The sequence below is a fragment of the Nilaparvata lugens genome, chromosome 5 (assembly GCF_014356525.2).
Source record: "Nilaparvata lugens isolate BPH chromosome 5, ASM1435652v1, whole genome shotgun sequence".
Taxonomy (NCBI): Eukaryota; Metazoa; Arthropoda; class Insecta; order Hemiptera; family Delphacidae; genus Nilaparvata; species Nilaparvata lugens.
Window position 1 is genome coordinate 33,403,326 of NC_052508.1, and position 23,591 is coordinate 33,426,916.

At 34.6% G+C, this 23,591-nt stretch overlaps 1 protein-coding gene across 7 annotated transcripts in view; it reads left to right on the forward strand.

The window, feature by feature from the left end:
• Positions 1-23,591, forward strand: part of LOC111055348 (apoptosis-resistant E3 ubiquitin protein ligase 1) — a 205,746-nt gene that overhangs the window by 93,575 nt on the left and 88,580 nt on the right. For all 7 annotated transcript variants that reach the window (XM_039428203.1, XM_039428204.1, XM_039428206.1 and 4 more), the window contains one exon: positions 22,937-23,093. In XM_039428203.1, coding sequence (XP_039284137.1) covers positions 22,937-23,093 — 157 coding nt within the window. The remainder of the gene's footprint in view (positions 1-22,936; positions 23,094-23,591) is intronic.

The window sequence follows — 23,591 nt, forward strand, 5'->3', positions numbered from 1 at the left end:
TCAACATATTTGAAACTACGATCAGACTACTGTATATGTGTATATATAATTGTTTCCAGAGTACTTTTTCCTTTGTGTAAATTGTGAAATTTGATGATTTTTTTTAAGTCGTCAAAACAGCTGTTCTAATGATGAAATATCTCGACTATGTGTTCTTTTTACTTTCCTTGCCCTACTACCATAGGTAAGGAAAGTATTGCTTTCCAAAAAAAATTAAGGTACCCCAATTTCAAGTTTTCTATACGTTTCAAGGTCCCCTGAGTCCAAAAAAGTGTTTTTTGGGTATTGGTCTGTGTGTGTGTATGTGTGTATGTCTGTGAACACGATAACTCCATTCATAATTAACCGATTGACTTGAAATTTTAAACTTAAGGTCCTTTACCATAAGGATCCGACAATCAGAAATTCGATAAAATTCAATTCAAGATGGCGGAAAAAAATGGCGGATAATTACTAAAAAACCATGTTTTTCTCGATAACGGCTCTAACGATTTTCTTCAATTGTATACCATGGATAGCTATTTATAGCCCATTCAACTGGCATGAGTCTCATTTCTGGGAAAATTTCAGGAGCTCCGTAATATTCTTGAGAAAAATGGCTGATAATGACTAAAAAACCATGTTTTTCACGATTTTCTCAAAAACGGCTCTAACGATTTTCATCAATTTTATAACACGGATAGCTATTTATAAGCCCTATCAACTGAGATGAGTCTCACTTCTAGGAAAATTTCAGGAGCTCCGTAATATTCTTGAGAAAAATGGTGGATAATTACTAAAAAAACATGTTTTTCACGGTTTTCTCGAAAACGGCTCTAACGATTTTCTTCAAATTTATACCATGGATAACTATTTATAAGTCCTATCAACTGACATGAGTCTCATTTCTAGGAAAATTTCAGGAGCTCCGTAATATTCTTGAGAAAAATTGGGGGATAATTACTATAAACCATGTTTTTCACGATTTTCTCAAAAATTACTTGACCGACTTATTTTAAATTCATACTCTGTATAGTTATTTATCAGCTCTATCAACTGGCATGAGTCTTTTCCCTAGGAAACTAATGGGATCCACCCCATCCTTGAGAAATGGACTCTGTGAATTCCTTCTCGTGCATGAAGTAGGTAGGTAGAGTAGTTTATAAAAAGAAAACATAGTTGAGATATTTCATCTGTAGAACAGCTGTTTTGACGACTTTTAAAAAATCATCGAATTTCACAATAATATTACACAAATTTCGAATTACACAAAGGAAAAATCTGGTGTGGTACACTCACACAACTTTCACTGCCCATTGAACTGTAAGCCTCATTCTTAAACGAGAATAATTTAGGGGAATAACATTTTGACGATTGGCGTCAACATATTTGAAACTACGATCAGACTACTGTATATGTGTATATAAATAATTGTTTCCAGAGTACTTTTTCCTTTGTGTAAATTGTGAAATTTGATGATTTTTTTTAAGTCGTCAAAACAGCTGTTCTAATGATGAAATATCTCGACTATGTGTTCTTTTTACTTTCCTTGCCCTACTACCATAGGTAAGGAAAGTATTGCTTTCCAAAAAAAATTAAGGTACCTACCCCAATTTCAAGTTTTCTATACGTTTCAAGGTCCCCTGAGTCCAAAAACATGATTTTTGGGTATTGGTCTGTGTGTGTGTATGAGTGTGTATGTGTGTGTGAATGTGTATGTCTGTGAACACGATAACTCCATTCTTAATTAACCGATTGACTTAAAATTTTTAACTTAAGGTCCTTATACCCTGAGGACCCGACTATAAGAAATTCAAGAAAATTCAATTCAAGATGGCGGAAAAAATGGCGGATAATTACTAAAAAACCATGTTTTTCACGTTTTTCTCGAAAATGGCTCTAACGATTTTCTTCAAATTTATACCATGGATAGCTATTTATAAGCCCTATCAACTTGCATGAGTCTCATTTCAGGGAAAATTTCAGGAGCTCCGTAATATTCTTGAGAAAAATGGCGGATAATGACTAAAAAGCCATGTTTTTCACGGTTTTCTCGAAAACGGCTCCAACGATATTCTTCAAATTTATACCATGGATAGCTATTTATAAGTCCTATCAACTGGCATGAGTCTCATTTCTGGGAAAATTTCAGGAGCTCCGTAATATTCTTGAGAAAAATGACAGTTACTAAAAAAACATTTTTTTTTCATTTTTCTCAAAAACGGCTCGAATAACGAATTTTTTGAAATCCATACCCTGTATAGTTATTTATTAGCTCTATCAACTGACATGAGTCTTTTTCCTGGGGTACTAATGAGGGGTCCACACTATCCTTGAGAAATGGAGTTTGTAACCTCCTTCTCGTGCATGAGGTAGGTTGGTACACGGTTTTTACTTTTTCTCCTTCCATATACCGTGGGTAGGTAGAGCAGTTTATAAAAAGAACACAGTCATAGTCAAGATATTTCATCTGTAGAACAGCTGTTTTGACGAATTTCAAAAAAAAAAATTATCTTATTTCACAATTTACATAAAGGAAAAAGTACTCTGAAAACAATTGTATATACACATATACAGTAGTCTGATCGTAGTTGCAAATATGTTGTCGTCAATCGTCATTATGTTATTCCCCTAAATTATTCTCGTTTGATAATGAGGCTTATAGTTCAATGAGCAAGGAAAGTTGTGTGAGTGTACCACACCAGATTTTTATAAACTGCTCTACCTACCTATTTCATGCACGAGAAGGAGTTCACAAAGTCCATTTCTAAAGGATGGGGTGGACCCCCCATTAGTTCCCCAGGGAAGAGATTCATGCCAGTTGATAGAGTTGATAAATAACCATACAGGGTATGAATTTGAAATAAATCAGTCAAGTCATTTTTGAGAAAATCGTGAAAAACATGGTTTTTTAGTAATTATCTGCCATTTTTCTCAAGAATATTACGGAGCTCCTGCAATTCTCCCAGAAATGAGACTCATGTCAGTTGATAGGGCTTATGAATCTATCTATGGTATAAATTTGAAGAAAATTGTTAAAGCCGTTTTCGAGTAAACCGTGAAAAACATGGTTTTTTAGTCTTTATCCGCCATTTATCTCAAGAATATGACGGAGCTCCTGAATTTTTTCCAGAAATGAGACTCATGTCAGTTGAATGGGCTTATAAATAGCTATCCCTGGTATAAATTTGAAGAAAATCGTTAGAGCCGTTTTTGAGAAAATTATGAAAAACATGGTTTTTTAGTCATTTTCCGCCATTTTTCTAAAGATTATTACGGAGCTTCTGAAATTTTCCCAGAAATGAGACTCATGTCAGTTGAATGGGCTTATAAATAGTATAAATCCATGGTATAAATTTGAAAAAAATCGTTAGAGCCGTTTTTGAGAAAAACGTGAAAAACATGGGTTTTTAGTTATTATCCGCCATTTTTTCTGTCATCTTGAATTGAATTTTATTGAATTTCTTATTCCTCATGATATAAGGACCTTAAGTTTAAAATTTCAAGTCAATCGGTCAATTATGAATGGAGTTATCGTGTTCACAGACATACACACATACACACACACAGACCAACACCCAAAAACCACTTTTTTGAGCTCAGGGGAGCTTGAAACGTATAGAAAACTTGAAATTGGGGTACTTTATTTTTTTTGGAAAGCAATACTTTCCTTACCTATGGTAGTAGGGCAAGGAAAGTAAAAAGTACTCTGAAAACAATTATATATACACATTCACAGAAGTCTGATCGTAGTTTCAAATATGTTGCCGCCAATCATCATTATGTTATTCCCCTAAATTATTCTCGTTTAAGAATGAGGCTTACAGTTCAATGGGCAAGGAAAGTTGTGTGAGTGTACCACACCAGATTTTTCCAAATTGACTATAGAACATGACTTAATACATTGTCCTCAACCTAGATACTTTATTTTATTTTCTCGTTTAATAAATTGAATAGTTTGGTTTTATTCTGATTGTTGGAGGAAATAGTTGAAAATCAATGTATTATTGTAAAATAATTGAAAATGTATATTTTAATTTTTTGTAAATTGTAAACCGGTATGCAAGATATTTTTCATTGAAATAGTAATATACCGATTGCAAATTTTAGTTTTACATTAATACTTATAGTTTATTCATGTACAGTGCTATTACTTTCCTTGCCCTATTACCATAGGTAAGGAAAGTATTGCTTTCCGAAAAAAAATAAGGTACCCCAATTTCTAATTTTCTATACGTTTCAAGGTCCCCTGAGTCCAAAAAAGTTGTTTTTGGGTATTGGTCTGTATGTGTGTGTATGTGTGTGTGTGTGTGTGTGTGTTGTGTGTGTGTGTGTGTGTGTGTGTGTGTGTGTGTGTGTATGAGTGTATGTGCGTCTGTGTACACGATATCTCATCTCCCAATTAACGGAATGACTTGAAATTTGGAACTTAAGGTCCTTACAATATAAGGATCCGACACGAACAATTTCGATCAAATGCAATTCAAGATGGCGGCTGAAATGGCAAAAATGTTGTCAAAAACAGGGTTTTTCGCGATTTTCTCATAAACGGCTCCAACGATTCCGATTAAATTTATACCAAAACTAGTAATTGATAAGCTCTATCAACTGCCACAAGTCTCATATCTGTAAAAATTTCTGGAGCTCCGCCCCATCTATGCAAAGGTCTTTTGGCAACTGTTGATTCTATTAAATGATTCACTATGAAGAGATAGCAGACCTCGTATGTCTCCAGCGTTATTGTCCTGTCACCAGCTGGCTCAGATCTTTGTTTATAAGTTGACTTGAGATGCGCGTGCACACTAGCGTCAGGTGATCAATTTTCATAACGGCAAGGAAAGTTGTGTGAGTGCGCCACACCAGATTTATTTGTTTTGCACCACTATGGATCTTGTTAGACTCAGTGGAAATTGTCATATTGTATAGATAAATTGCTATTGCTGATGAGTTGAATTCAGAAGTGTAATATTTGCCAAGTTTCTCAAGTAACAGTTGGAACCTAAAAACTAACTTTGAAATCAAGGAATTTGAAATCAGCGGAAGGGTTGAATGGGGCTAGGGGGACAATTTAGATTTGCTATAGTTTACAAGTTATACAAGTTTGCTAGTTAGAAATGTCATTTAGAAAGTTGTGTTCAGCTTTTGCAATGTGCTCCTCTGAATTGGTTGCTTGGTTCATGCCGACTCGTGGTTTGCAGACGCGTTCTTAACCTCCCCACCCCTCCCCCTCTACCGACCTCCTGCTTATTTCCAAGTTTCTTTCTATCCATGATAATATCTGATTCCAAACTCCAATCGTCTTCAGAGGGTGTTTCAAAAAGAAGTTCAAAACTTCCATGATTCATATACCAGAATTTATTTTATTTATATTTTATATATTTATTTAATTATTAATTTATTTATAAATTTTTTCAGAAAATATACAGAACTAATTTCTGTTGTCTTCAAGTTTTTACTAGAATAGTTTTTAGTGGAAAATCAAGCATGTTGAAAGCGGTAAAAATGTACGTTAAAAATGGATTTGGGCCAGTGGAGGCAGCCATTTTTAACGTATCTCTTTCACGGTATTTGTAACGTAGCTCTTTTTACGGTACGATTTTCCACTAAACTCTAGTAAAATCCTTGGGTGTTTTACCTTCAAAACAACTCTAATATCACTGCTCTGTATATTTTATGAATGAATTTATATGAATCATCAACGTTATAAGTTTCTTTTTGAAACACTCTGCACTGTATTGATATTGTGGATTGAATAGCCTGTAGATGCATCATATTGAATAGCCTTTAGATGAAGAATAACAATGGCATACAAAAATGTAGTATTTTTATCAGATTCACTCTTCATGTATCTCACAACATTTTTCATACAATAATCATTCCATTGTTTCCGAATATGCTCCGAGAGTAGTTGATTTTTTAAATTTACAGCGACTGAAATAAAATGTTGAACAATTTTTGTTATTATTTTCGAATGTAATTTCCAACTGGAGGCTTATTTCTCAATAAATATGCGCCATGGTACAAGATTGTATTATCATTAATTATTTATTAGATGCATGCTCCTCTCTTTGGTTGCCTCCTTTCTTCGGTTGGACCGATTATATATTCTCATTGAGCATACGTCAATATTTCTAACCCAGTCGCAAATCATCACTTGCCTTGTTCAAATTTTTCGCTGCTCTATTGACTCTATCTGGTCCACTAAATCCTTTCAGTTATCACTCAAGTGCTCAAGTCCAAACAGTTATGTTTCAGATACATTACAAATTTTCGTAATAATAAACAAAACAAAAACATAAAGCAACCAGCTTTTGTGTATTCAGACGTCTTTATTATTATGATAGCAGCCAGACCCATTTCCCAGACAGACTCCTTTCCGGAATGGAAATTCTGAAGCTGAAAATGGGTGATGAAAGAAGGGAAGGTGGAGAAAATCGATAGTATTTTTTTTAGCCTTTTCTCAAATAAAGCGACGGCTGACTCACTCACGGCTCACTGATGCCATCTGATGTTAGCGATCCATCATTGAAAGTATGAAGGCAGCTATTATTACTCGAATGTGAGCTTAGCATGAAAGATGGATCAGACTCAACGCCAAGGCCAAACTTGCTGCAAACTCATAACCTCTGCTCTGCTCTGCTCTCTGCACTGCTCTGCTCTGCTCTGCTCTGCTCTGCTCTCTGCTCTCTGCTCTCTGCACGGTCACTATTCATCAAGTCTTTTTGTGTAGTAGTGGAAATAATATTGTGATTGATACACAAATTTGATAAAGCGACTAGAAATCGCCACAATTGTCACGACGTTTTATTGGAATAAATTAAGAGACTAGTTTCAGTTGTTACATCAGTTTCAAACGAACTAAGAATATTTTTGTTATTACATTCATACTATGTTATCCCGGGTCGCACGAATTTGCCACTTTATTAAACTTTTTTATTCTTTTTCTTCTTCTCCTCCTCCTCCTTCTTTTTCTTCTTCTTCTTCTTCTTCTCCTTCTTCTTCTTTTTCTTCTCCTTCTTCCTCTCCTCCTTCATCTTCTTCTCCTTCTCCGACTTCTACTTCTTCTTCTTCTTCTTCTTCTTTTCTTCTTCTTCTTCTTCTTCTTCTTCTTCTCCGACTACATCTTATCCTTTTTTCCCTCTTTCTTCTTCTCCTTCGTCTTCATCTTCTCCTCTCATTTCTTTTAAGTCTTCTTCTGTTTCTTCCTACTTCTTCCTCTATTTCTTTTTATCTTTTCCTCTCTTTCTTCGTTTTCCTCTCTTTCTCTGTCTTTTTATTTTCTTTCTTTCCCTTTCCTTCTCTCTCTTTCTTTTTCTTGTCTTCCTCTTTCTCAAATTCTTTCTTTCTTCTTCTTCTATCTCTATTTCTCTATCTCCTTCTCTTTCTTTTCCACTTTCTCTTTATCTATCTCACTCTTTTCCTTTCTCTTTTTCTTCTCGTCCTCTATTTCATTCTCTTTCTCTTCTCTTTTTTTTCTAATTTTAGTTTTCTTGTTTTCTCCTTCTTCCCTCTCTCTCTCTCTCTTCCTTTTTCTTTTTTTCTCTTTTCCTTTTTCTTTTTTTTCTCTCTCATCCTCTCATTCTCTTTTTCTTTTCTCCTCTTTTTGCAAAGCGCGCGTGACCTAGCTTTAAAACCCTGATGTTCCAATGCTCATATCGTTTTTCCTTGCTTCATAAAAAGAATTTCATTAGAAAAACATAAATTTAATGCATTTCTGCAAACTTACTCACCATCCCCGTTAATTTGACGTATTAAACTTGAAGATTGGTTCAGAGGTTACTGAGATCTCAGGGTTGAACTGTGCATTAAATATATAGATAAATAGATAACATCATCTTGTATTGTAACATCATTTTGATTATGTATAATTATACTGTAAATGAATAGTCATGTTTACAGTATGTATAATTATGTATAATTATAAGTATAATCATGAATAATTATGCAGTAAAAAATAGTAATTCATGAAAAGTGAGAATTATCATACTAGAAATACTTCCACCTTTCATATGAACAGCTAGTTGTTTTCCATGATATTGAAATAATAAATAATTCACATTCAAAACAACCTTTTGTAATGGCAATTCATTTCATTGTTGATAATAGTCGAGGACAGATGATCAAATATTGGTGCCGGGATTCAATAAGTAACATTAGTAACAAGAACATGTAATTTGCAAACTTATTGGAGTGCTAGTGATGAACATTCAGATACAGGTGCATTATTCTCGTATCGTGTTGTGCAAGTTAACCCGTCTGCAAAATGAAATCTCGGCTGTGACGCGTTACTGATTTCATTTCAAAAGTGTCGTAATGCTGTGAGTCCACTTGACTCGTGTGATTTGCCCCCTTGACTCGAGTGACTCGACCACTTGACTCGTGTGATTTGCCCCCTTGACTCGAGTGACTCGACCACTTGACTTGCATGGTGACTCGCCAGGACTCGGGAGTCGCTGCAGCAAGGGGGGGGGGCTATTTCACACGGGCATTCAGTAACGTCCAATAAAACTGGAGATGTGCATTTTGCGTTATTCGATCGCCGGAGAGAGAAAAGCGCCAGAGATAGGCGAACATGTAATCGAGCCCAACTCCTACCCGTTCACACTGTTATGTTTTCAGTTTTTTTTTTCGTTTTATACCTACTTCTCCACCGTGTATTAGGGGTTGGCAACCCCTCACCCCCCTCCAGGGCCCTCTTTTTGTGGAACAACTCCAAATTGCCTCCATACCATACAGCGGGCTTGTCATAAACCACGCTTCTGAACAACCGTTTTCCAGCCGCGTTTGTGTTATATTAAGATCTCTTTCTCTCAGTAGCTGGATGTATAAAACCTTGTTCAATATAGATGCTCAATAGCATAATCTTACTCTCGTAGCTGTGCATAATGCAGTATACATATTTCGGAACGAGTAGCCTACACAAATGTCCATTAATTGAATTACTAACGGTCGGTTGCTTAAAAGCTGATTGACTCGGAATCCACGTAAAATGGCAAATAGTAAGCTATTTGTAATGGCAAATCGTAAATTGTAATCCAAGTGTGGATTAAGAGAATCGCACAAAGGACGATTACACTACTATCTGCAATAGGACCTAATTAAACATTTGTAAATTGTGAATGTATTTTTGTTGTGGCCACATCTTCAGTTTAGTGTCAAGAGTAGTGTAATGACTCAAAATACTAATTCCGAGATAGATGGATACTGAAATTCAACATTCTCTAGAGAATAGGTAGAAGGTGGAAGTTTGAATCAAATAGCATCTACATCAATAATAAGTATAATATAAGTATAAGTACAGTAGTTACTCAAACGATAAATTGATGCTTTGGAGAAGGTGCTCATTCACCATGTTCATGAAAATTTAAGAAATCAAAGTACGCTTGTTTCAACTTTATTTTATTTCTCACAACATTTTCGCCTTACAATGCCATTTTCAAGTGAATGAGTCATATGACTAACAATAAATTAAAGTTGAAAAGGTACTTTGATTTTTTAATTTTCACATAGCCCTTACCAAGAAAGTGACAATGTTCAGAAGTATGTGCTTACGTTAAATAAATGAGTGAATTCAATTTTATTTATTCTTTTGGTCAGAGATAAAACAATTACCAGCAATGTTAACATATTCCAACTGCTCAACCAAAAGTGAACAAAGTCTTATAAAAATGAATAATACACTTAATAACTAGCAGTATAAAAAAATGTGAGTGGAAGAGGGGGCTCGTATTACCTCAACTTCGCTCAATGCATTATTTGTAGGATGTAAAGTGTGAAAAATACTAGGGATGGGTATCGAAAGACAAAACATTGATGTTTTGAACATCGATGTTTTTTCATCCTAACATCGATAAGTGAAAAACATCGAACAGTAAACATCGATGTTTTTAAACATTGTTTATCGCCCTACGTTTTTATGGATGATACTATTAGTCCAGTCAATCTCTATATCTATAAAAGGCTAAGCCCCTACAGACTGAAATCACACCACAGCCCAAACTACTGAGCCTACAAACTTGAAATTTTGCACAATTGTTTATGATAGCCTCAAAACATCCACTAAGAAAGGATTTTCAGAAATTTGCCCCCCTGAGGGAGCTGGGCCCCCCCCCAAAAATTTTGTACTTTTTAACCGCTCATTGCACAGCAAAGACATGAGAAACTTTTTTGTTCTGCTACGAAAAAAATTAGATCTATGCAGAAAAATTCCGACCAGGAGCAGAGAGGGGTTCCAGAAGAGGGCATTTTTTGAAAATTTTCATGTAAAATCACACTACAGCTCAAACTAATTGGCCTACAGACTTAAAACTCTGCACAAATATTCTTCAAACATGCTTGACACGCACTAAGAACGGATTTTGAGATATTTTGCCTCTAAGGGTTTCAAAGGATGAAAAAGGATTCAATTTAGTAAGGTTATGAACATGGTAATGTGAATGCCATATGGAACTGAGAAAATTGACACATGATATTCTAACATATGTTGTAATCATTGGAAAGCTTAAAATAATTTTATCAATCAGCTGATCGAACTTAATTTTCCATGAATCAAAAGAGCGAGCTTGCCACGTGTTTGTTCCATTGTTGTATGCTTGGCCAACTCTCTTTGCGCCTTCTATCAGCTGTATATGGAGTCTCATACATTCCGATTAGAACAGAGCACAGAGATTTTCTTTGGTTAGGAGTTTGTTGATAATTCTTTTTTCAAATTCAAATTTTTATGCAAACAAAAACCACATTGACAAATTTCTTAATAGACAACAAGATCACAAAAACAAGATGTCAAACACAAACCTACATTTATTTGTAGCACGGCCAGAATAAGACAAACTTGAGTAGGTACTAGCCGTGAGTTCATTCAATATAACTCATATTTTTGTGTTAATATTTTGTGATCAAAAAGTACCTAGGAGTGGATGAGAGATGTGAGTAATTTTTTATTTGATCTAAATGGTTATTCATATTGTAGTAGTTGGGGTCACTTCAATCAAAGTTTTTTATTTTGTAGCTAATAAATTTTATAGGCATTGATAGTCCATAATGTATCCAGTGTCCATAATCTAAGTGATTAAACTACTCAAAATTAATGGCTTACTGGTCCTTCATAGAATTTATATTATTCCTGGTGATTGAGCCTGTCTTTTTTCAGCATTGACTATTAAGTGTGATCTCTAGGAAGGCTGTTCAAGAAGTGTAGTAGTACTCATTAAAATTAACTGATGAGGGGACGGAGTAAAAAAGCATGCTGGCTCACAAACATCGGTCTTCATAGCTATATTCTCTCTCAATCGATGCACTCTCTAACACATCAGTCTTCTCTTCCTAGGAAAGTCCATTATTATTATTATTATTATTATTATTATTATTATTATTATTATTATTATTATTATTATTATTATTATTATTATACACTGTATTGTCTACTCATTCTGCCACTGTTCTGTTCTGACTGATCTGCTTTTGAGTAGCCTGGCCCTGGCCCTGGCTGGCTATAGATGGTATTTTATTGCTTCAACAGTGTTATCAAAGAACACTTCATTTGACTAATTCTTCTAAATTGACATACAAGTTCATTAATTTATGAGTGCACTATATTATATAGATACAGTAAGTGCTGAAGGCTGTTAATAAAATGGTTCATGCATAGACAAATAAAAATCATGATTCTTCATTCTTGAGATTTAAATATTCTATTTATTTTGATTTTAGATAGGAATTAATTTTTCCAGTAATAATATTGTTTGGAGTTCAGGATCAAATATTCCAATGTATTTATGTATATTATCAGGAAAAATCACAAACAAAAAATTATTCAAATAATATAATAAATCAAATCAAATCACATTGGTTTTTTTTTTATCCATGATAACATGAAACAGCTATAGATTTATACATTAACAGCTGATTTATTGGTCAATAAAACAAATTTATTATTATTATTATTATTATTATTATTATTATTATTAGCTGTTATGTAGCTGAGGTGAACGCTATATTTTAGAGCTCCAAATTTAAGTGGTGGTCTTCATTTTGTGAATTTAACGTTTTTTCATGTTTTTACAAAAGTTTTACTACCAATCTATCCAAATTTAAAATTGTTTATTTTATTCTAATCTATACTCTCAGATTGTGATCTGGTGTAGAAAATTGAAATGGACATAACCTATGTATAATATTTGGACAATTTGAAACTAAATTAGGAAATTGAAAAAGTTTTGGTCAATAACCTTTTTTTCTTTCCCGATCATTTTATCGTTTGTGCTAACCTAATAAATAAATAAATAATTAACAGGGCACAACAATTCAAATCATACAACAATGCTACATCCTCTGCAACCAAATAAAACTTATAACTAACATAATAGAACAAAGTATATTTACATAATTATGAAAATAAGTATATTTATAATAGCTGGATAGGCCTACAACTGACTCGCTAATTCTATGTGCTCAATGCCTTTGTGTTGAAGAACAATGTCCAACCACCTGTTGGAGACATCTGATTCTACCTGCGAAGACCCATCCCCTCTTGCAACCTTGTAAGTGAACTTTTCTGTTTTGCAATCTTACTTTTTCTTTTGCTCCAATTTCTTTTTCCTTGCCTCATCAATATAAGCAGGATTTCTTATCTCCATTGATCTGGTGTGTCGGGGATCCAATAATTCCGGAAGCAAACAGTGAAGATAGAATTTCTTCAACTTCTCCTCCATCTTACTCTTCCAAAATTCGTCATCCCTGATAATTTCTTCTATTTTTATGCTTAGGGGTGTCCACAAAGCAAATAAACATTTTCTTCTCTTTGTTATATGAAGCTGCCCCTGAACTTGGTAGAAGAAGTTGTGATTTCTGTTGATCGTAACTTGGTTTTCAACCAAGCTCAGGAAGGGAAACTTTTTTGCCCTGATTGCATCTTCAGGAGTTAATCCTTTACATGATTCTGGGAACTTCACTTCAATTAAAGAATCTTCACCAATAAGCCAATCTGGAGTTGCTCCGAGGTATGGAACCTCACTGTCAATGAACAGACCACATTTTCGTATTTCTTCACCGAGGACCTCTTCCATTTTTATAATCGCATTCAACTCATTCTTTTACCGTACCGTGTAGCAGAGCAATCCAGTGTAGAGAAGAGTTTTGACTAGGCTCCCACAATTCGTCATTTCACGTCTTTTACAAACCGCTCCGAAGTTGGTAGCGGTCAGCAATTTTCGCCTTTCCTCCTTCCATAAACCACTATCACTTTGCAAAACCGTTGTTCTCTCGATTGAAGCGAGTTCTTCGCTATTTCGGCTCAATAGCCCTAGATATTCCTCCTTTTTTCTATTGGAAACCCCCCTCACTACAATGACAAGGACGCAGTCTATGCACCCCCCTCCCCCGTTGCCACTCCTGGACAATGACAATGTACAGTGTCATACTGTACATTATAGTTTGTGTAAAACAAGTTGAGACTTGGACCTCCATCCGAAGAAATTACAGGGTTGCCAAATTGTGTAAAATTGCAACTTTCTCAAATTTCCAATTCAACGTCAGAATTGGATGTATAATAAAATCATCCCCGATATCCTAGTAGTGCTAAAAAAGTTTCAAGGTTGAAGGATTAGAAGGAAATTTAACTTTTATGATAAAATTGGAAACATCACGAAGATTTGTTTTTCTTTTGAATATTACTTCTCTCAGAATCATGTAGCGTCGTAATGCGTAATAATTTTATATCAAATGAACGGGGAGACTGTCTCCTTTCTATTGGTGTCTGGATCATTTTTATCCGACCCATAGTTATTTTTTAATTAATAATTATGTTCGTCAATGTCGAGACATTTCGAGCAGAAAACATTAAATTTTTGTCATGCTGGAAACTTGGGTCGGATAAAAATTATGTTTGATATGTTTGCATATAGGCTAGATTCTTAATTAACCAAGAATGGCTATAGGCCTATTTTCAATTCTTCAAAATTTGATTATGTCAAGTTTTCAGATTATCAAGTTTGAAAATAGATCCTTGCGGAGCATGGGTTCCTGCTAGTATAGACATACAAAAGGGGGTGTGCTTGCAATTTATATTGTAGTTCTGATTTTTTAATATATTATTTGGGTACATAAGAGAAGTCCAGAACCAATTTCTCATGCAAGATTTCCTTGTGCTAGATACAAGATAGCCCAAAAACCTCGTATTTTCGGCTCATTTTCCAGTTTTCAGCTATTTCTGCCAAATCTCTCCCAGATTATATAATTCTGAAAAAAATGAGATCACTCGGAACTCTCTATCTCCAATGAGTACTTTGTTATAAATTTTCAAAAATGAGTAAAATTTGAAGAAAAAATCAATTTTGATGAATTTTAGTTTTTAATCAATAATATCTTCCGACTATTACAATTTAGATGTATATTTCAAAATGGGGCGATGTCAGGATACACCACCGTCAAAGTCAGACACATCCATCCTAGCACTGAAAATCAGTCTTGTTTTGGCGGTGGCCACTTTTGTCGTTCTTGTGCTGAAAAAGAAGTGTCTTGTTTTGACGGGGCGAGTCCGTGACTAATTTCTCTACCTGGAAAACAGTCTCTGGTTGTCGCTATCAGCTTTTGACGCTTCTGTCAGATAAGCTGGCAGAATAGCTTGGAAGTAAACTGGTTTCAATTTTGGAACAGACTGTACTTTCTTTGAAATATTCTTTTTAGAACTTAGTGTGACTAGAAGTGTGTGTGTGACCACCATTGGACAATACTCCTGCGTGACATTGTCTCTCATCTCAACCTTATTTAGTTCTATTGCTTCCTCTCTCATTCTCTCTCTCCCACTCACTCTCTCTCACCCTCGATCACCCTCTCTCTATCACTCCTGCGCCTTTCTCTCTCACTCTCTCTCTGTCTAACACTCACACACACACACACACTCTCTCTCTCTCTGTCTAACACTCTCTCTCTCTCTATCTCTCTAACTCTCTCTCTTACCCGGTTTGTGTGCTAATGCTCTCCTTTCTTCAAAACCCCCTTAGGGTTTTGTTATTATTTCATACAATGCTTCAGAAATAATTATCTACAACCTATCTTGAATTTGACTTTCCCATGCCTAGATTTGTAAATCTCTTTGTGTCAATAATATTCATTACTATCAACTCTTGCTTGTAATATTGTGAATTCCCCCATTCCACCGAGTAGGATTGTATAATATAGTTGATGTAGCATCGTACTGGAGGGTTGATGGTTGAATTTGAGAGAGGGCCGGCCGTGCAAAAAAAACTAAAACTGCAATTCAATTAAATCCTCACTTCTTCACTTTCTCACTATAGGCCTATATCCCTCAGAACCACACTCTCTTGTGAAATACACAATCCCCTACACTGAAATAATTTGACTCCTTCAAGTTATGTGCTCCCAACTTGATAATACCGCCCGTTGTTCTCTCAATAATATTTGTTGAACGAGCGTTAGCAAGTTCTTACTTTTTACTCAAGTTCAAAGTTGTTGCCAGTCTGTGGGTTTGCTTGTTTGTTTGAATGCACTACAATAACTTTAGAAAGAGTTGATCGATCAGCTTCAAATTTTGAACACGCACTCTTCGAACCTTTTTACAGGTCAAGTTCGTTGAACAACAAAATATTTTACTCACTTCTTCATCCTTTTTCAGGATATAAAAGTAACATTGAAAGTACTGCATGAGACAAAATAACTTGCTCCTGTGTGTCTGCCTGACTATTATCCTTCAGTAGCATACGCGTAATATTAATGATACAAATTGTGATGGCAGTTGCTATGTCGTTGGTATTATTGATTTAACAAAATTTGAATTCTGATTCTGAATCATTTACCCATACGGAGAAACCTATGAGGTCCTATGGATTCACGTAGGCCTACAGCGTAATATTAATAGGAAAACAGCTTAATGTTCCTTTTCCAAAGATAATATAACAGTGGGCTCCACTGGGATTCTTATTCAAATTGAAAAAAAATTCTGTAGGTAGCTTCAAAATAATTTTGTCTGCGATCTTCGTTCCGCCACATTGAATCAAAAATTTTCTATGGGAAGGTTTTAATACAAGATTCAAATAATAAGAATTTCAAGAGACAATGAATGGTGGAAATCGCTCATAAATATATCAAACCGTTTCAAAGATATTCACATTTTAGTGTTGAAGTTTTTGTATATCTGTGATACAGAAATATTGCTCGCCTAGAACAGGATAGATTATTCATCACATATTCTTATCATTATCGTTCCCTAGCAACCTATTTTAAGCGTTTATATAGTAGCTGCTGAGAGAGATTTATGTGATAGATATACCTGAATAATACTATTAAATACTATATTCGACTAAACAACGAGTGACCCAAATGAAGCGATTCAAATATAAAAAAAAGAAAAATGGGAATGCGAAAAATATTATAATATTTGGAACTCCATAACTTATCATTTAATTAAGAGACATGTATGGGATTAATAATTTATTGAAAAACACTAATAATTTAGCAATATTGCACTAATAGTTTTAATTTTAGATGACTCTCTCCTGGATTATTGAGTTATGTGTTGGATATTCCTCAGTGATTGCTGCATCATCTGAGAAAACTCCGTAAAAGTGATCTCTGTTCGAAATTAACAGAATGCTCAAGTATAGACATTTAGAAGAATACAAACATTTCATTTAATGTTCATTGAAATCGACCACATCAGTATTATTTACACGTGAATTACCGGTAGTGTATTGTTAATGTATTAGGATTTGAGAAGATAATATGAGCATCTTATTGGTTTTTCTCTCAATGATTGAAATGAATGGCTTAATTGCTTTTATATAATAATGAAAATATCACAGTTTATTACATTCCAGTACAATTATCGTGTTTCACAATCCATTTCTAAGTAGAGCTCATAAGTATCGTAATCTTGCCATACAATTACCATACAATAATTGAAGTTGATTTCATTCAACTTCAGTGGTGCCATTTCACCAAACTGCTAAAGGGTGGGCAAAAACCAAGAGGTATTGGGGGGGGAATACCCCCAAAGGATAGAGGGACCTGGGTTTTTCCCCATAAATGTTACATTAGAAGATGTTATTATATGCTTCATTTTTTCCAATTTTATACAAATGTGGTTGAAGTATCAATACAAACATATACATTATTAGTTATTAAATTCAATCATGGAATATTTATCAGAAATATGGGTCTACAGAGAGGCCCTAGAGTAGGAATACACTGAAACAGATTTCTTAAAAATCATGGAAAAAGATAAATTTTTCTTTTACAATGACAATTTCATTGGGGATCATATTCTAATTGGAAAATAACTTTCAGTTAGAAAGCTAAAGATACATCAAGCTGTTCCCATAATTCTCAACAACCCTTTACATACATTTTTGATTGTCTGATTGTGCCCTTTCTTTTGCTTTCACTGTGACATCTTGCAACTTGTTAATTCTCACATTGAAATTTATTCAATAAGTGTACCCATTCTGTATTCAAACTATACCACAGAGAAAAATATATTATTTATTACTCTGTACCCGTATCCATACTTTCAAGGCAATTTTGCTACATTGTTGATACTGTAGAAGGAATTATACTACTGCTGATAAAGAAAAGTATTAAATCATTATGAGACTCTAAGGATTCGTGTAGATAGACCCGCATTTTCATTATTTATCTGATCCTTGAGGGGGGCCTAGGCCCCCTAGGCAGCTGATTATAAGTAAGAATTAATATTGCTATTTTCATAATACAGTACACCTGAAGAATTGGCAAAGTTTATGGTAAGGGGTGAGGAGGTACTCAGCTCTTCCAACTAACATCGGATTAGTTTTGTGCAGTCTACTATAACAGATGTTCCCATATGGATGTTACTATAGACGTATTTATCATCGTATTCAATTTCTGTTTGTTAGTTTGTTTGTATGTCTGATGGAAATCGAAAACGGCTCTAACGATTTTGATTAAGTTTGAAATATAGTATATAGTTTGAAATATAGAGTTTGTGATACGAAAATCATCATTTGGATTAGGACTCATGTTTAGGATAACTCAATGAGGGAACTTAAAAATGATTAGGTACGGTAATATTATTCATCAACCGAGTAGCAGCTGACTGAGAGAGTTTTCCGTCGTCAGTTGAAAACAGTTGATCAAGAGAGTTTTTCATCGTCAGTTGAAAACAGCTGATCGAGAGAGTTTGCCATTGTCAGTTGAAAACGAGACAGATGTGTTGAGTCACCAAGTTTGTTGACGTCATTTTTTTGAAGTTATTGCATGATTCGAGAAAATAGGTGCAGAGAGCAGCCGAGTGACAGCAACGCAACGCAAATTTGAATTTGAAACATAATGATTGCGGTAATATTAATAAGGTAAATACTGAAGTAGTCAGTTTTAATATACCTGAGTAATTGAATTATAACAATTCATTCACTTCTAAATTTCCATCTCTATGTCTTTGTACTTTCAACTCTGTTTCTTTGATATTGTTATCTTCATAGACGTGAAGTAGATAGATAAGGGTGGGTGTCTTCCATGAGTAAAATGAAATGTCTATTTCCGACTTCTGCAGTTGAATACTTGTAGCTAGTAGTTCTGTGAACAGTAGACCTCGTACAGCATTTATAAACAGATCTCATTGTCAATATGTCACCCCAATTAGCCCTTCGGACATCGGAAAAAAGAAACGGTACCGTGACGAGAGATCGTAAGTGTTGAAACGGCCAATGACTGATTGGCGTTTATTGACGATGACAATATTACCTGTTATAAATAAAACCGAAAGCATTGCCAAGCTGTAATCATCAAAAGCTAATTTACAAACATGCCAACATACATATACAGACAAAAGCAAATCCCGTCGTTGAAACGTAGAAAAATCAATCATGAAAATATGTGAATCATCAAATCATGAAAAAATAACATTTTCCCGCTATTTTGGGAAATGATAACTGTATATCTTCCAGTATTGAAAATGACATTCAAAATGAAAAACAATACTGAATAATTTTATTATATTGAAAATTCTCAATGTTCGAGTAATTAACCCTCCAGTAGGCCAAGACTACATTCAACACAGTAGAACCTATATAATTTGTAGCTTACGGGACCAAGTATTTAATACGAATTTTGGAGGGTGACGAATTATATATCAAGCTCTGCAATATCGAAGCTGATTAAACAAAATACGAGAAAATTATATCATTGATACTGATCCCATCATTGCCCATAATCAATTCATAATATAGCCTCTATGAATGAATATTAGAAAATATTGTTAAATATTAATTTGACATATTTGTAAAAGATTTCAGAGATCAATACAACTGTTCATGAGCGAGTTCTTCAACCAAGGCTGTCTCTAGTTATATTATTATATTATGTGAATCCATAGAACTTTAAAGTTCACTCCGTATGGGTAAATAATTCACAATCAGAATTCAAAATCCCTAAACTAATAATACCAATTACTATAACGTTACAGGTATTGCTATCACAAGTTGTATTATCTAATACATATAGGCGATGTTGGAAACAAACAATACCTAGACAGGCAGACAGACATTAACGAAAGCGAGTTGATGTAAAATTTGTATATTAATCAGCTGAATTCGGGGCATTAAGGACAGTATATGTGATTATTCTTAAATACCATTAGCTCTTATGAATAAATGGGTAAATTGTGGTAATTGCATGCAATTAATATTCCAGCTTACTAATGATAAATCACAACACCCTTTTTCCAATTCACTTCATCAGTTGATGTGATTTTTGGTCTCTTCATCACTGGAGTTATTAGTAACTGTAGCATAATTTTCGATGAACTCATTACTGGAGTTATCAGTTACTATTGCATATTAGTGTATTTATCTTTATGGGAATACCAATTACAGTGTTTTTGATGACAAAACTACGAATTATAGAGAAGTTTCAGTGTACTCACTAATCTTGACAATTGACCTATCAAGTGAAGTTATTTTCGTTTTGAGTCAAGAAATTTACTAATAGTTCTATTATTTAAGCTCCAAATAACTGCAGAAAAGAGAGCCGACAACTGCACAAAATAGGAATGATATATAGGACTTATAAATAGATATATAGGACTGATAAATAGGAATTATACAGTTACAAGATAAGTCATCGTCTGATATTACTACGTAAAGGGATAGAAAAGAGTGATAGGTTTCAGAAATAAATTGTCAATGGTCTTGTTAAGAATAGCCTACATGTGGGGATTCATCAGAACAATACCATTGTTTGAAAACCAGACAGCTCTGCGTAGTACAGTCCGTCCAAGAAGTATAACCTGACCGTCTTGTTTTTGAAGTGTCTGAGATTCGATGTGTCTGACTTTGTCGTTTCTGTACGGATGTAAAAGTGTCCGGTTTTGGCGCCTAACGCACACGCCAATTCGAGACTCTTTCAAAACAGTCTTTCCCTGTCGCTGGCGTACGGTGTCGATGGATGAGATAGTCGCTGTCCACTCCTGTCAGGTTCTGGGTGTGTCGGAGGACTAAGGTGGCGCGTACCCTTTCAAAATCCCTCTAGGCGTATTTTTGTGCTATACAATCTGAGATCAGGAAGAGCGCTCTATGTCATATATATTTCCAGGTACACCTGACAACAATGCTCCTTGTATTGTGGAAAACACCTAATTTTTAGCTTCAACCATCATCACATTATGATATTTCGCACAATGACAAAGTTCATGGGTAAGAATCACCGGTTAGATGCACTTAATTTCAGTATTTCCTAGTAGAGGCACGCTTAAGGACACCTCAAGGATCAAAATTTCAAACACTTATAATTTACTTTTGACACAATGCTCAGCTTTCATCGTACTACACTTCATTCTTCTCGGCTCGCGAAGGCAGTTCAAAATCATGCATCAACAGTCAAATTCGGTCAAAAAATAGAAAATTTATTGTTGAGTGTAGGTACTTATTCATATTCAATACATAAGAAATGGCCAATTTCTATATTCAAAGCTATGTATCTCGGTAACCCCTTATTATAAAAATTATTACATGATCTTGAAATGTACAATAGAATTTTCTATTTCATCTGGTGTAAACAATTCATGAAAAAATATGTTCGTAAAGTGAGATTTGATTGTTGAAAAAAAATCCGGAAATTGTAGATATTTTTCTCATATTAACGGTTTTGGCAGTTCTATGATAGCGAAAAGTGATTCAAGATGGATTTTAGGTAACTGAGCTCGTAGAGGATGAATAATTTATCTACAATTTGTAATCAATCGTAAGTTTCTATGATGTATCAGCATTTTCTGTGTATTGGAATATGGGCTTAAGTACACTCAACAATAAATTTTCCATTTTTCGACCGAATTTGACTTATTATGCATGATTTTGAACCGCCGTGACGAACCGAGAAGGATGAAGTGTAGTACGATGAAATCTGAGCATTGCGTCAAAAGTTATGTGTTTGAAATTTTGATTCTTGAGGTGTCCTTAAGCGCGCCTCTCCACTAGGAAATACTGAAATGAAGTGTATCTTACGGGTGATTCTCATAGAACATAATCTCAAGAACTTATGTCGTTGTGCGAAATATCAATGTGAGGACAATGTAGTTGGTGATGATGCTTGAAGCTGAAAATTAGGTGTTTTTCACAATACAAGGAGCATTGTTGTCAGGTGTACCTGGAATATGAGATAGATCGCTATACCTGATCTCAGATTGTAGTGCACAAAAAGAGCTTCTAAAGTGACTACAATTTTATCTGGAGCTATTGTTCCAATATTTCAACAGTTACTAACTGGAATCACACAGCAATTTTGGACTTGTGGTATTCAAGTAACAGTCTTTAGAATAATTGAAGTCAGGTTGTGACTAGAAAGATACATCAACTCTAGTTCACAAGATTTGTCATCTTCATGGTTTAGTCTGAAACCTCTCGGGATATCCTTGAGGATTCGGTCTTGAAATTTCACCCTAAGCTAATTTTAGCAATCATTGATACTCATATCGTATTCATTCAATACCTGATAGATTTTTTAGGAAATGAAAATGGATTATATGGATATCTGCATTCCTTACAATACGAGGACCTCTCTTCCAGAGCTAGATTAATTATTATTGTTAATCACATGTTGAGGAAATAATTGTAGTAAGAAAAAACTCTTTCTTCCTAAGAAACGAAGAATCCGACCCCTTATTCAATTCTAAATAACTAACTATCTAACCTTGACACGGGCCACAGAAGTAATGTAAATCTTCAAGAGTATCCAACAGTCTCACATAAAAATACAGAGAGCCTGATTGAAAAATAAAAATAGCGATCTGCAGGAAATCAAAACTTATGCGAGATCTTTCACAAGAGTGATCTATATTCACAAAAAACACTAAACAGAATACTACACTAAATATGATAGAGATAATGATTGTAATTCTGTTACTATTGCTTATTGCTCTCAAGATAATTCTCTTCAAACAAAAAAAAACTTGTATCAAATTAAAAAATTAGAATTGTTTTTACTTTTAAGTTGGGAAAAACATCGGATGACCGATGTCTAGGTAAAACCATCGATAAGTGAAAAACATCGATGTTTGATGTTGAAACATCGATGTATCGATACCCATCCCTAAAAAATACATCTATATAATTATCTATCCAACTATCACATCGAAAAATAATTTGTTCAACTAAGACAATTCTTCTAGAACTACATAATTTCTTGTGATTGATCACTCAAATCAAAACGTGAAGGATCAGAGTTTAATTATTTCAAAATATACATGTCAACTGTACAATGGCCTAGTATAAAGAACAAGCCATATTCATAAAGCCCTTTTATGAACCTATATCAATCAATAATTTTATCAATTGAACACAAAATACACAAAAGGCAACATACCATAAAACTATTATATAGGCTACTATGACAACTTATTAAAACGACTGGATAGGTGTTATTGTTGAACAGTTGAAGAAGGATGGTAACTTGAGTTGAATTTGTTTTGCAGGCATTTCGAGCCTGGTGAGCTGTGCGACTCTGGAGGAGCTGCCTGAGCTGCCAGCCCACGATGAGGAGCGACTGCAGCGAGCCGCTCGACTGCTGCAGCAGCGACTCATTCTCAGGCAGTGGCTGCACACGCTCGGACTGCAGCATCATCATCACAGGTCCTACACCTCAAACACTAAAACTTTCATACTTTACGGCAAGACCATATTAAGCGTTTTCAGACGGTGTTTGTAGGATCGGCAGTGCAGGAAGCTCTCAGATTGCCTGATTGGTTTGGCGCCTGAAAAAACGACTAATATGGTCTAGCCATAATTCTCTCATACTTCATCATGAATTGCTTACAAGTTGTTACCTCTGGCTTGATATAGCCTACTTTCATACTTTGTTTGAAATTTATATTTTCAATTCTCAATACGTTGAAAGAAACTTGTCATTATGATATGAAAAGCTTTAACATTTAACGTTTGTTAAGTAAAATATCTTTGCATGGCATTTTTTCTTCAGTTTGTATCATTGCATTTTGTACCACATTTTTATTCTGTTACTAAGAAATTAATAAACGCTATTGATTATTCTATTCTGTCTTTGATAATTGTGGTACTAAACTTGCGATCATAATTATTTTCAATAAAAAATGACTATATTATTCAAAACTC